The 14,244-nt window shown below is 28.3% G+C and overlaps 1 protein-coding gene across 1 annotated transcript in view; it reads right to left on the bottom strand.

The window, feature by feature from the left end:
- LOC107452618 (leucine-rich repeat-containing G-protein coupled receptor 5) overlaps positions 1-14,244 on the bottom strand; it is a 210,505-nt gene that overhangs the window by 31,401 nt on the left and 164,860 nt on the right. The window contains exons 4-9 of the mRNA XM_016069153.3: positions 11,392-11,463; positions 11,124-11,267; positions 9,536-9,607; positions 8,743-8,814; positions 8,535-8,603; positions 5,042-5,185 (exon numbers count right to left, since the gene is read on the bottom strand). Of these exons, the coding sequence (XP_015924639.2) occupies positions 5,042-5,185; positions 8,535-8,603; positions 8,743-8,814; positions 9,536-9,607; positions 11,124-11,267; positions 11,392-11,463 (573 nt within the window). The remainder of the gene's footprint in view (positions 1-5,041; positions 5,186-8,534; positions 8,604-8,742; positions 8,815-9,535; positions 9,608-11,123; positions 11,268-11,391; positions 11,464-14,244) is intronic.

Below are 14,244 nucleotides of genomic sequence, written 5' to 3'. Positions count from 1 at the left end.
TTCGAATGCCAGCGATGACTCATTGATATGAATTCTACATCTGGCCCGCACCAGCCACAGTGCTGACGTAAAATATAACTCATGGTAGATGGATCATGGATTAGAGTCCCCTTGCTGTCTACCTAATCGTGGGAGGTTTTCGTGGTTTTATACCGCAAATACGGGTTAATTCCACCAAATAGTTCTCCATGAAGGCTAGTTTGTCCCAATGCTTGATCAAGGAGTTCCCTTGTCTTCTGGGTTGGGTTCAAAATTACACGGCTACGAAGTTGAACACTGACAGACATAAACTGCGAATTGAGTTGACTATTCAAAGCCGGGTATAGAATAAAGGAAAATTATATCAGCACAGGCCGGGATGCTTTAGGGTAGAGCGCTATTTTCCCAATGTAGGTAATTCAGGTTCAAATTCCAGTGATGGCTTTATTGGTTATTGGTTTGCATTGACTACAGTTCTGACGTAAAATACACTGGAGTAAGAAATTAAGAGAATTTGCATACTTGATCGATTATCTCAAGAACTACTGGACCGATTTTAATGAGATTTAATATGAACATACATTGATACAATACAAAACAAATAACTTTTTAAAAATTGCAAGGCACACGCATGATCGTGCATAGCACTCATTGGAGTCGGAAGGTATGAAATTGCTGCAGGACAATTCAGGCCATTTGCCACAGGAAATGATAAACTGCCTTATTTCAGGTATGAAATTACGCTGCAAGCCCTGTATATTTGTAAGAGGGGACCATAACAACCCATTTTGTTTGTTTCTTATGCAACCGCTGTTTCATACCTTCCAACTCCAACGAGTGTTACGCACAATCATGCGCGTGTATTACAATTGTTGAATGGTTATTTATTTTGTATTGTATCAATGTGTACATATGCCAAATTTCATTAAAATCGGTCCAGTAGTTCTAGAGATAATGGACCAAGTCTGTAAATTCTCTTAATTTTTTGCACCAGTGTATTTCAAAGGATAGGTCAGAATTTCCTTGACTCATCATGAAAATTTTTTATGGTTTTCCTCTCAGTATAACGCGAATGCTGGTGAGTTGCATCAAAAATTTTTTAACGAAGGTGAGTTTGTCTCATTACTTGATCTAGGAGTTCCCTTGTTATCTAGTTTGGGTTCAAAATCATAAAGTTATGAACTTGCCGCATTGATGGCAGTATAATATAAGATAAAATAAAATAATATCCTTAGAGAGAATGATTCGGAAAGAACTATAAACTTGTATGTTCAAAACATTTAAGATGAGTGTACGATGATGCAAACTCTACTTATGGAGGTAAGAAGGGCGATTGTGAACTATTAACACAATTATTTTAGAAGGTTGTGATCAAATTTCGGTAAGATATTATTGGCTTTATTTGGTATACAGCAGTTTGAAATTTTCTGTGTTTTGTATATTTTCATAGCGCAATGTGCAAACTTTTTTATTGATTCAGGAATTTTTTGTTAGTTGAAAAAATTTTAATTAAAAACGAAATAAAGCAACATAAAATTTGAGATATCTTTAAAAAATTAAAGCAAATCGGTTCTTAGCTTTATGATCTGTAAATGTCTTCAAAACATTTACCAGAAGTTTGCACTTTTTCTAGAGGAGTTGTTAGAGGGAAACAATAAAAAAATAAAAATAAGATTTGAATTAAACCCCTATAAATATTGACATATAATGCTTTCCTTAAATATCCAAAATATTTCAAATTTATTAGCAAAGTCAGTTTATTGTATTTCACTTGATGACCTAATTGCAATGAAAAATGTCCAGTGGCGAAAATTTTATTTAAATTTGATTATTACTTATTAAATAAGTATCAGTAGGAGGTATAAAAAACTTATAAAACGGATATCAATGAAAGGCATAAAAAATTTCAGACTTAAATTTGATTATAACTTATTAAATAAGTATGAGTAGAAGGTATTAAAAACTTATAAAACGGTCATTAATAAAAAACATAATAAATTTCAGACTTAAATTTGATTATAACTTTTCTAGAGGAGCCATAATGCAACCATCAATGAAAGGCATAAAAAATTTCAGATTTAAATTTGATTATAATTTATAAAACTGTTAGATATACAATGTGTTAAGTACTTCGTATTTAAATTTGATTTATTCTTATATCCTATATCAATAGAAGCAAAATGAACTTTATATTTATATTTGGCTTATACTTATGAAATACATCTCAATAAAAGGCGCCAACTGTTTCCTTTCATTTAAACTTGATTTATATTTATATAATAAACAATAAAAAGCATAAAACACTTTTTATTAGATTTTAATAAAGAATTATATCTTTACTGGTAATGTAATACTAAGTTTAAGTTAACTATAATGTTATAATAATAATGATTAACCTAAACTATAAAATGTAATCTTAAGAATACTTTGGTCGTTAGAAATGAGAAACTCATACTTTATTTATAAAATAATATAGTGAGTACCACAGTTTTAATTCAACCCTAAATAATTTATTCCGAGTGAAATGGGCCAAAAGTAATTCACGAGGATGGAATTTCTACTCTTCTCTATGAATTAACAGATAGTATCCAAACATTCTGAAATTTTAGGAAGTGTTCTAGCTAAGTATATCAGTTTACAGAAACTTTTAAGTATTAACTTTACAATAACCAATTGTTAAATTGAATGCATATTAATAAAATCTTTCTGTAATCAATTTCAATGCTATTTATTTCAGGAAAACATATCAGAATACAGGGAGAATAAATGTTTTACTATCGATTTAAGAACTGTTTATTTCTGAAACGATAGACAGTGTGAAAATGGCGAACATTGTTTAGAATAGGATTTGTGTCTTGTATTGTTTATTGATTCACCTTGTACAAGTTAGTTGTAACCCCCTGAAAAAATTAATTTATGGAGCAGATGGGGCTAGCTGGAATTCTATCAGTCAAAATCTTTTTTGGCAGATTCACAAAATCTTTTCATGTGCAGTTGACAACTTAGTAGCAGATTGTAAACTAAGTTGAAAAGTAAATTCTTCATTTGCTTTTTAATCACTTCTTTGGACTATTTTTATTCATTTTGATTCATAAAACATCTTTTAACTGATTAAACTTCAATAAACAATTACTAAAAATAATCGTTTGTTCAAAATTTAATTGCATTGTAATTGTATTCTTATTGCATTTTTTTTTAATTTCCTAGATATGAAGTAAAACGCAACAAAAAAAATAATAACATAAAGGAAGCCTGACTCTCTTCTTTTTTTCCTGGATAAAAATTTAAAAAATCGATTAAAAATTGAACAAAAATCTTTTAGGGCAGAATAATAAATCTCGCTTCCAGTATTTAAGACATACTATTGTGAAAATACTTTTGATCCCTATATATTTTGAAGCAGGGTTGGCAAGAAATCATGATTTTTTTAGAAAAAAAAATCAGGTTTGATTTGAATCGAATCTGCTTTTTAGATTTAAATAAGACTTCTTGATTTTTTTTAACATTTACTATCCAAAATATTTGTTAAAATATACTAGTAATAAATTAAAACAGTATTATAGTTGAAACAGGAAATATTTCAAACTAAAATAGTTTAAATTACTATTTAATCCTTAAAAACTAATACCTGAATAAATTAAATGTTTATTTTTACTCAAGCTCAACATCCTAAAATTTTAAAAGACAGGAAAGCAATTTGTCAATCATGTATCCAACAAAGAGTAAGTAAGTTTAGATCAGGAATCATTATTGAAAAAAAATATTCTAAGTTACTACGAGTAGAAATTTTTTTTCTTTATTATTGATGTAGTACAATGGGCAAGATAACAAACGAACCAACCTGAATAACTTTTGATCTAATGATCGGATTTTCGTGAGGATCCGATCATACGATCAAAAATTATTCAGGGTGGTCTATTTTTTATTTTGTACACTGTACATTAACTTCATATTTAACAAGTTTTAAAAGCAAAATCGCTTGCATTTAAATAAACACAAAACTAAATGGTTATAATTGAAACATTTTTATTACCTCTAAAGTAATATGAATACAGCTAATGAAAAATAAGTTTAAAGTTTCATGTCTCTCTTATCCACTTTCAGTTTTTTTAATTTATTAGTCTATAAATATAATATTCTATATACATCTCCTTTTCCTTAATTCTTTTAACAAAAATTTTATTACAAGGGAAATTAGAATTAAAAAGTACACAACCAAAATAATATATTTATAAATTATAATTATATATTCAGTAAAATATTTTCTACTTAAATTAGCTTTTTTTCAAAAAAAAATTTGCTGTTGATTTAAATGAATGATTTTTTTTCTATAAAAAATCAAGTGATTTAAATCGCAATTTTAATCACAATTTAAATTATATGATTTAAATCATAGTAATCCTGCTTTGAAGATCAAAAAATATGAATTCATTAAAAATTATTTAATAACTTAAATAGCATAGCTGTCAATTCTTACAGATTTTTCTGAAGTTTTTGTTTTCATATTTAATGTGATAACAAAACTTTTATTTTTCTACTTAAACTATTTTAACCTCCTCTACATCTATCTAAATTAAGCACCAGACATAAATGCATGATAACCTTGTGAAGATATGCTTAATTTTTAAAATATTAAAATGAATTAATATTAATATTAAAACAAATTATAAAAATATTTAAACCTATAACCATTTTTTCAAATTATATTGTTTTATTATTTGGGAAAACTATTCTTGGAAAGAGTAAAAATTGACAGTTATTAAAAAGTATGATCATTCAGAGAACGTACATATTTGAGTCTGATTTCATAACTTAATTCGTAGTTAGGATTAACTAATTAGAATATTAAAAATTTGCCTTTTGAGCAACTCAGAGTGAATCTTTATACGTGAAAATCCGATCATTAAGTCAAATGTTTTTCACGTTGATACCATATTTATTTACTATTTAATCATTGTATTTACAATTCGGTGAGATATTGCTCGTTATAACTAGGCTTAGAACATAAAAGAAAAATTTGAATTCAAATTTAAAAAAAAGAAAGTTTTTTGTTTCTACTTACAACTTTTTCAGACGTGGTAACTGCGAAAATGTGCTTTTTTCGAATGATTCAAGAGGATTTCCAGAGAATTCTAATGATGTTAGTTGATGATTAGCTTGAAAACTTGACTTTGACAAATATTTGATCTTATTGTTCGAGAAAGTTCTGCAAGGAAAAATTCAAACCAGATCTAATCTTATAGATTTTAAGGAAGCAGAGGAAATGATAATAGATGGAAAAAAATTGTTTAAAAAAATTACGAAACATAATATGCACCAAGTATGATAAAAAAAATTTGAGCAAAAGCAAGTTGAATTCACTTTTGCCTGTATCGAAACACCAGGAAGATCTTGACAAAATACTTTTTTTCTTAAAACCATCTTATTAATAGTTTTCCATCTTATTTAATGATAAATTCTCTTTACTTAGTAACATTAAACGTTTATCAATACTATCAATAAGACTTTACGATACTAGTAATACTCAACATCGATACTTCTTTTCAATAGTATTGCACGGAGAAAAAATTCTGGTAAAATAACCGTACTTTACGGTATTTAAACCATTCATTAGGGAATTTTTCCATTTTTATGGTAAGGACTTACCGGATATTCCGGCTTTCAAAATTATAGTTCTTATCACTACAAATTTAGTAAAAAATACAAAACTGAAAAATAAATTTAACCGAATAAATGGTTTTTATGCCAGGCTCTAAGGTAAAAATATAGAATTACCAGATTTTACCACATTTTCCAAATTTTTTCACATATGAAATTATAATTTATTGTTATAACTACCAAAATCATTACCAAGCACTTCGGTAAAAATTACAGAGCTATTAGGTGTTCTTATCGAGCCATATTTAACCATTATCTGCTAGTTTTGACCACTAAATACGACTAGTTAACTGTGGTGAGCGATGACTCTTACTTAACGGTTAATCCTAATGGTTAATTGAATAATGCAGCTAAAATAAATTTAATTTTTTCGCATTTTTCCTTATCTGTTACCAAGTTAAATATCGCTGCGAAGTAAATTCTTCTTATAGTAAAATACTTACATTCTGCCCTATCGGAATCACAGAAAATTAAATTCAACCTCTTAAGAATATGCTTCATTTGTTTTATTAATTTTACCTACAGCAGTTACTTATGTAATAAGAGCTGACAACTTTCTACGCTTTTTGAAAAATTTCTTCTAGGGGTAGATAAGTTTATGTTTTAATGTGGGATTCATTGTTTTATAATTTTGATTTGGAAATATTTTATAGAATATTATTTAGAATATTTTAAAGTTATTTTCCACACCTCAACAAGTAAATGATTCAAAAGTTCATATAAGAAGCTGTTATGTTTTAGCTATTTTATGGCGAGACTTTTAAATTGTTGGTAAATTCTTCAAACGTTTTAAAAGCTTACTTTTTTAATTTCAACCACTCTATAAATATTTTGCAAAAAGAGAAGTAGTTGGCAACCCTATATAAGTACCAAAACAGGTAGATTGTACTTACATAAACACAAATCAATGTCAATATTAACTTAGTACTATTTATTTAAAACATGACTCAGAATTTTGAAACGATATTATAAAATATCTAGTAATATCGACATTTTGCGCTAAAAATATTCATATATTGATTCAATGTTATCTATACATAATTTCGATAATATCAATGCTTTGTTTCGGTAGTATTGGTGCTAATATAGTAAAATAAATTATTTTTCTCAACATCAGTTTTAAAAAGTTATCAATTTTTAAATTAGAATATGCTTCTAAAGCAAGATGATCATAATTTCTAAAGCAAGATGATCATCAATTTTAAATTAAGATAATCATAATTTCTACACAAACAGGATCATAAATTCTAAAGCAAGATTAGAACTCATAACTAATATTTTTTATATTAGATGTAAAGTACTTGGGAATATCTTAAAATATTTAAGTACTTTAAAATATTCCATCAAAATAGATGTGCAAATAGATTTAAAAAAAATTTAAAGATAAAATACTTAATATTAATGGATGTATATATGTTATGGTTTTTAATACAGATGGATGTATAATCAAAATACAATTTAATTCTTATTACAATATAGTCACTTATCTACATTATTAAATGAGTATATGAATGCTTGAGCATAAATAGTACAGATATTACGAATTAATTAAAAACATTTTTGCGTTACCTAGTTCTCGTAATCATCTGTAGATATAGCGAACGTCCTTGTGATTTGTCTATAGAGTTGATGCTATTTACCTGGTTTTAAAACTCCAAGGGACTCAACTTTCTTCAAATTATTCTTGCCACAACTCATGCTCTCTTTGGGAAACATTTATAACTCCACAGGCTAGATTTTCAAATAACTTACCTTTATCTTTTCTATTTTCTTCATTGCTTTACTTACTTTAAAATTTGGTGAGACTATTTCTTAAAACAATATTGAATTATCAAAGTAGAAATTATGACCATTATTTTAGCATATTTCGCGTATCTACTTTTAATAATACTCCGGCAAAATATTTGAATACTTTTTTCTCAAAAAGAACTCAAGTCACATTTTTTAATCAAATTGAAACAGTTAATATGTTACTGCAAATGCCAGAAGTCTAATAAATTCTTGTTTTTACAAGTAATACCTCGGATTTACCTAAGTGGATTAGTAACTCCTTTGTTTTACCCCAAAGGCTTAGTAAAAAACCGATATGTAACCATACTAAAACAAACTTCTGACTTTTATGAAGTCACTTTGGTAAAATCTAGGTTTTACTGGTAAAACCTAAGATTTACCAGACTAATGAAATATAGGACTGTAATCCAGTTTTATGAGTTGCCAAATTTTTAGACAGAGTAATCGTTTTGCGCAGAAAAGTAATTTTTTCCTTTACAGCTAACAATTTATTCCGTAATCACATTTTTTTTGTGCAGAAAAGTATGAGTCTTAAACTGTTTTTTTCTTCTTTAAATTGTTATTGACTATAATTTTGATTGTATAAACCCAAGAATTAAAATATATCTATTAATTTCATTTCATTTGCATTTTAATGATTCCTAACTAGATATTTCGATTGTTGATTACATTATGAATAAGGAAAAAAAAAAGATTTAAGATGATGATATGATACTACTACAGCTAGAATAGTTAAAAAAAAAACTAATTGACGTTATTAATTTATCTGTAAAGCAAATAAATGGTTATTATAAAAGCCTGAAATATTTTTGAAGTGGAGCATATCCCTTTTTCAAATAATCTACTCATTTGCTTTAAGCAATAGTAGTTGTTTAGTTGTTCAAACTTTTAAAATCTATAACCACTTTTAAAATCTACGTATGTTTTCTGAGTAGAATCTGTCAAACTAAGTTTGAAATATTTTCGCGAAATTTAAAAATTATGAATGAATTAACCGATTACAAAATTTTTCCAAGTTATTACAGTTTAATGTGTATTCAATTAGTTTATCATATTAAAAAAAATCCTAAATTTTAGATTTGACTGCGAACATAAAGAAATCTTACAGTTCTTTGAGATTAGAGAGACTAGAGATGGCTAGAGGTAGCTCTAATAGTTCGTTTCCATTGATTTCTCTAAAAAAAAAAGATATAGAATGCATTAAATAACAGCTGCTGCAAACGTGTGCAGTTTTATGCATAAATCGATCAATAATAAAAATATGCAAAAGAGTTTAGAATTCAAGAATGTATTAATAAATTGATTCATACTTACAGACACTTCAAAGAGTTAAGGCCGTCAAAAGCATTTGGACCCACGTACTCTATAAAGTTGTTTTGTAAATATCTGTTAAATACAAGATTTTGACGACTATTAAAATCTAAGTTTTATAATTTTCATCAAAATAAGAATTTCATCATTACTACAGGGTAAGAATAAAATAACTTTCTCTGGGTAAGTATTAATATTTTTCTCTTTCCATCAGGCAGCCATGAACTTGCAAATATTGCAAGCTCATGGGCTCCTGACGGAAAGAGAAAAAGAGGGAGACGGAGTCCAACATGGCAAAGATGCATTAAGGAAGAGCTTAGTAGAGCAGGATTAACTGGATGGGAAGAAGCTCGTTGCCTGATTAAAGACAGGGGTGTGTGGAGAGAAGGACTCGAGGCCTTATGTGCCAGTTCGGCATGAAGAGGATAAGTAAGTATTAAATAACTTGCCAACGTATGACCCTCAGGGGCGCATACAATATATTTTTAGTATGAATAGTGGCTGCGCTAGACAGAGCTGAAAGGAACAAAAAGCAACATATTGTGATTTTCTTTTCCATCCCATTGAATAACGATTAGAGGACCATTAAGAAGATCTGAATCTCTAATACAGCCATGAAGTATAAAATACTTTTTCGTTTTTATGTTAAAGTTTCATTCTACTTCACAAAAATGGTGCATAGATTTAGAAAGTGGCTTTCATCACTCTTCCAATTCAAATACTCAAGACTATTTAATACGGAGTATAAAGTTTGTATTTAATAATTAGTAATTACAAATAATAAGAAAGTACTTACAAATTAGTTAGTTTGTTCATATTTTGAAAGGCATAATTTGGGATACTTCTGATGTCATTGGATGCCAAGTTTCTGAAAAGAAATACGCAAACTGCAGTTTTTATATGAATGGCATTTAAAATATTAATAACGATAATAATTACTATGAAGAAAAAAAAGCGAATTCCATTTTAAGACAAAGTTGCAAATTAAAAGCATGTTGCATTATCTTGAAGAAAGTATTAATGTCCAGAAAAGTAGGATGTAAAAGTAGGTTTTGCAATGTAAATTTGTGAAATTAATCTCTAACGCGAAAGGCTCTTCAGAGCTTTCAAATTGATCTTCATTTTCTTTTACATTTTAAATTTTCTAATAATAGACAAAGATCGTTCTCTCAGAGACAATGACAAAGTTGCGATCAATATTATTCCCTAATGAGATTTTGTCTATAAAAAATAAACATTTTATTTCAGTATGATTATTTTGCTCTTGTTTTTAATAAATTCATAAAAACTTAGTATAAAAAGCTTTTGTTAAATATTAATTTAGTTAAAACTTTCTCTTAAATTGTAGCATTAAATGTTCTGGAAAAAAAAGGATTTATTAAAAAACAAGTTAACATTTATTCGTGTAGCGAATTCAGACAAAATTACAGTTCAATTCCATAGCATTAGGTACCATTTTTAAGAAAGATTAAAGTGAAAAAAATCATAATTCTATCAATAATTCCAAAATCTATCGTATTTAAATAATTTATTTGGTAATTTTTTCCGTCCGTATGCAAACAATTTACTGAAAATTTTGGTTTTCTGAATTATTGTTCTTATTATCACACATTTTGTAAAAATACAAAACGGAAAAAAAGTTTTTTTTTTATGCATGCTCTAAGTATCTTAATGAAATTACTACAAAACAGCACGGCAATCAAACCGTTGCATAACGTAAACGCATAACATAAAACCGTTAAAAAGCACCGTGCTTTTTGGCATTCCAATAGAGATGCCAGAAACACGGTAAATTTTATCATATTCTGGTAATTTTGATCATACTTTTTTTCTTAGTGTGTGATAAAATGAACTAAGACTGATATTAAAACAGAAAAAGAAAAGTTAGTAAATACATCTCATTTATAACTGGTTTTTGGGAGGATTAAAATAAGTTCTCCCTGTTCTTAATTATAAACTATCCAACACTATTTACTTTTTTCGAATCCCAAACAGTTTTATACATGTTTTAATTATGAAAAAAATCTTAGTTGTCTTCGATAATTTTTTTCCCGAAAGAAAAACCTAAAAACGAAATTATTTTCTTACCAGTTTTTGTTCTTTTTCATTTTGCATAAATAGTTTTATCTCTGGATTGAGTTCCAATTTTGCTATATGTAACATCATTTTAAAAGTAATTATAAAAGACACCTGTCATGCATAATTAACTACTTTTATGTTTTGTAACTTCTATTTTTTTATGCATATGAGAGGTGAGATTTGGAAGCAAACTTTTTTCTTTATGGAATAATCTTGAAATTTTATACCATTTATATTATCTTCTAACTTTTTTATGTAAACAAAGTTAACTTTATAACTAATTAGGTAAACTATTTCTTACTTACAAAGTAATAAGCTTGTTGAGAAGGAGGAATGCCGCAACTGGTACTTCCATAAAGTTGTTTCCATCTAATTCTAATTTAATTAAACGGGGAAGAAATGCAAAGGATTGATTGGAAACATATGAAATGTGATTGTAACTGAAGTATCTAAAATAGAAATAATTAACATTACGCCGGGGAATATAATCACATTAAGAATTCTATAGTAATTTTTATAATAGATTTAAATTAAGTATTAACAGATAGTAATGCGGAAGTAACTGTAACTTACAAATTTTCTAAGTTTACTAAGGGCTTGAATGATGCAGATGGAATGCTTTCGAATTTATTATTTTGTAGATTTCTGTCAAAAAAGAATGCAGAAATTAAACTACAATAGTATAAAATTAGAAATATTTATGATATGAAATGCATTAAATACAATGATAAGATTGTTTTGCATTATTGCGTTCTATTCAAATATTAAGTAAGCAAGCAAATATATTAGGGGGACCGGAAAGTAATGCTGTTTTGGCGCATTTGATATTTGTTATCAAGATTTTATTTTTAATCAATAATGTATTCACCCTCGTTAGTAACGACCTTTCAATGCCAGATCAAAAATGAATCGAAATGGATAAAAAAAAATGAATTGGTTTTTAAGACTAACGAATATTTAATTCGCCGAAACGACATTACTTTCCGGTCTACTTAATGTAAATAAATAAGCATGTAAATACATTAAATACAATTATAATATAGTTTTGCATGATTATGTTTTATCTAAATATTATGTAAGCAGTTACAAGAGGAAGAAGATTCGGATATTAAATTTTCTTACAAAAATTTTCCACTTTTAAGTTTAAATACTAATGGTTCATTTCATCAAACATTCGTTAGCATTTCTTTAAATAAAAATAAATACGTGATTTATAAATGGTTAGACATCATAGATTTCCCTCAAAAATATCTATAAAAATAAATTGTTTAGAACCGTGCAAAAACTTTGGATTGGTTTAGTTAATTTCAATTAACGACTTAAAATATTATAACACATTTAATTTTTTTTAAAGTACCAAAATCCGGTTTTTAAAAAACTGGTCTTCCGGTTTTTTTCTAAGCCTGATTTCAACACTTCTTTATATAATTATAAAATTAGATTATATTGAACTCATTAGCATTAAATATTGAAAAACTAGTTATTTTAATTTCTTAAGAAATTCATACACATTTTTTGCCAATTGTTCTTTAAGTTTCATTTATTTAAAAATGATGTATTAAATAGTTCAAAAATACAATTATTTAAACCAGATTTCAATTATAAACTGCTTATGAAACTGTTTAAATATTTCATATTTCCTTTCGAAAGAGAGTTTCTTTTACTTGGGTTGCAAAGAAACCTAATTTTTTATAGTTTTCTTTCACTGTGAAAGACACTTGCCATAACAGAAAAACAATATATTTTTTAAAATAAGGCAATGTTACACTTTAGACGTCAGTTAAAAATATTGAAAAAAAAAAACTTAAAGGCAAAATGAATTACTTATTCTAAAAACGAAACATCGAAGGAAAGGATAAAACGTTTTTCACCTAATGCATAAAATATTAGAATTTTGAAAGAAGCGAAATGTAAAATTAAATTTCTACTTATGGGTCTTTTTTTTTAATGAAAAATGGCATTCAGAAAACAAATACAAAATGCATGCTGATTTTTTTTAAAGATAATTTAAACACGATTGTTATTTACGCGTAGGAAAAATTAATTAAAGACATAATTACAATCTGAGGAATAAGCATCCATTTAGTCTGTATTCCATCCGTTAAAACAAAATATTAACAAGCAGGGAATCTTGTATAGTTAACAATTTTTGCTTGTTCATCACCTGTCTAAGTTAATTTTAATTGTCTAGTACCAAACTGGCAAATCAACTAAACCACTCCTTTGTAAGTTGAATACTGGCCTAGGTGGAATTTTAGTGTTTCCCACAAATGGTTACTTTATACAGATTTTATTGTACTACGATTAGTACTAAAGAGCAATAATATAAGTCAATTTTAAAAATAGAATTACACACACTCAAAAAATATTTTTCTTTAATGTTTGAATTTTGCCTTTAATAAATAGAAGGAGTTTAATTTTACATACACTTTTGAGTCATTTATTTAAAATATGTAAGACTAAAGTATTAAAATAATTCCACTTTAAAGTTTTAAACTGTGATTAAACGTTTAAAGACGGTTAAAGTAAAAAAAAAGATGGAAAAATATTAAAAAAATTAATGAAAAATGATCAAAACTATCTTTATACAGGGTGTCCCAAAAGGTCGTTTACAAACTTAGCATGCTGGTCTGTCATATCATGATGAACAAGATTTACATAGGAACATGTGTCCGAAAATTAAAACTGAGACCGCTAGAGGGCGATAAGTGCAGGTTTGGAAGAGGAGAAAAAAAATGATATCGATAGCGGTGTTAATATGATTTTTATTATAAAACATCATTACATCACAGCAAATGCTCAAAATTCCTTCCATTCGCCACAATGCACGTTTCACAGCGTCGGCGCATGGATTCACGAACCCGTTCAAATTGGCCAGGAGTGTCACGGACACGTGCTGCCGCTCACGCGATCCATGTCCGATGTTACAGGTGCCTCGTACACTATGGACTTCATTTGTCCCCACAGGTAGAAATCCAGGGGAGTCAGGTCGGGGGATCGCGGCGGCCATGGGACTGGCCCGCCTCTACCGATCCAGCGATTAGGATAATTCCTATCGAGGTATTCTCGAACAGCGTAGCTAAAGTGGGCAGGCGCTCCATCATGCTGAAACCAGATGTTTCGGCGTGTAGCGGTTGGAACGTCACCCATCAGATCCGGCAAAACTCTTTCTAAAAAAATGCGATAGGTATTTCCGTCGAGGCGTTCAGGTAGAAGGTAAGGGCCAATCAACGGCGATAATACCAGCCCAAACATTTACGCTTAAACGTTGTTGATGTGCGTGGGCACGTGTACATCTTGGGTTTTCATGCGCCCATACGTGCATGTTGTGCAGGTTCACGACACCATCCCGTGTAAAGCAGGATTCATCAGAAAACAAAATCCATGATGGAAAATCTGGCTGTGCGACCCGCTCTTTTGTTTATT

Source organism: Parasteatoda tepidariorum, chromosome X1 (genome assembly GCF_043381705.1).
Source record: "Parasteatoda tepidariorum isolate YZ-2023 chromosome X1, CAS_Ptep_4.0, whole genome shotgun sequence".
Lineage (NCBI taxonomy): Eukaryota > Metazoa > Arthropoda > Arachnida > Araneae > Theridiidae > Parasteatoda > Parasteatoda tepidariorum.
This window is presented reverse-complemented; position numbering and strand designations above follow the sequence as displayed.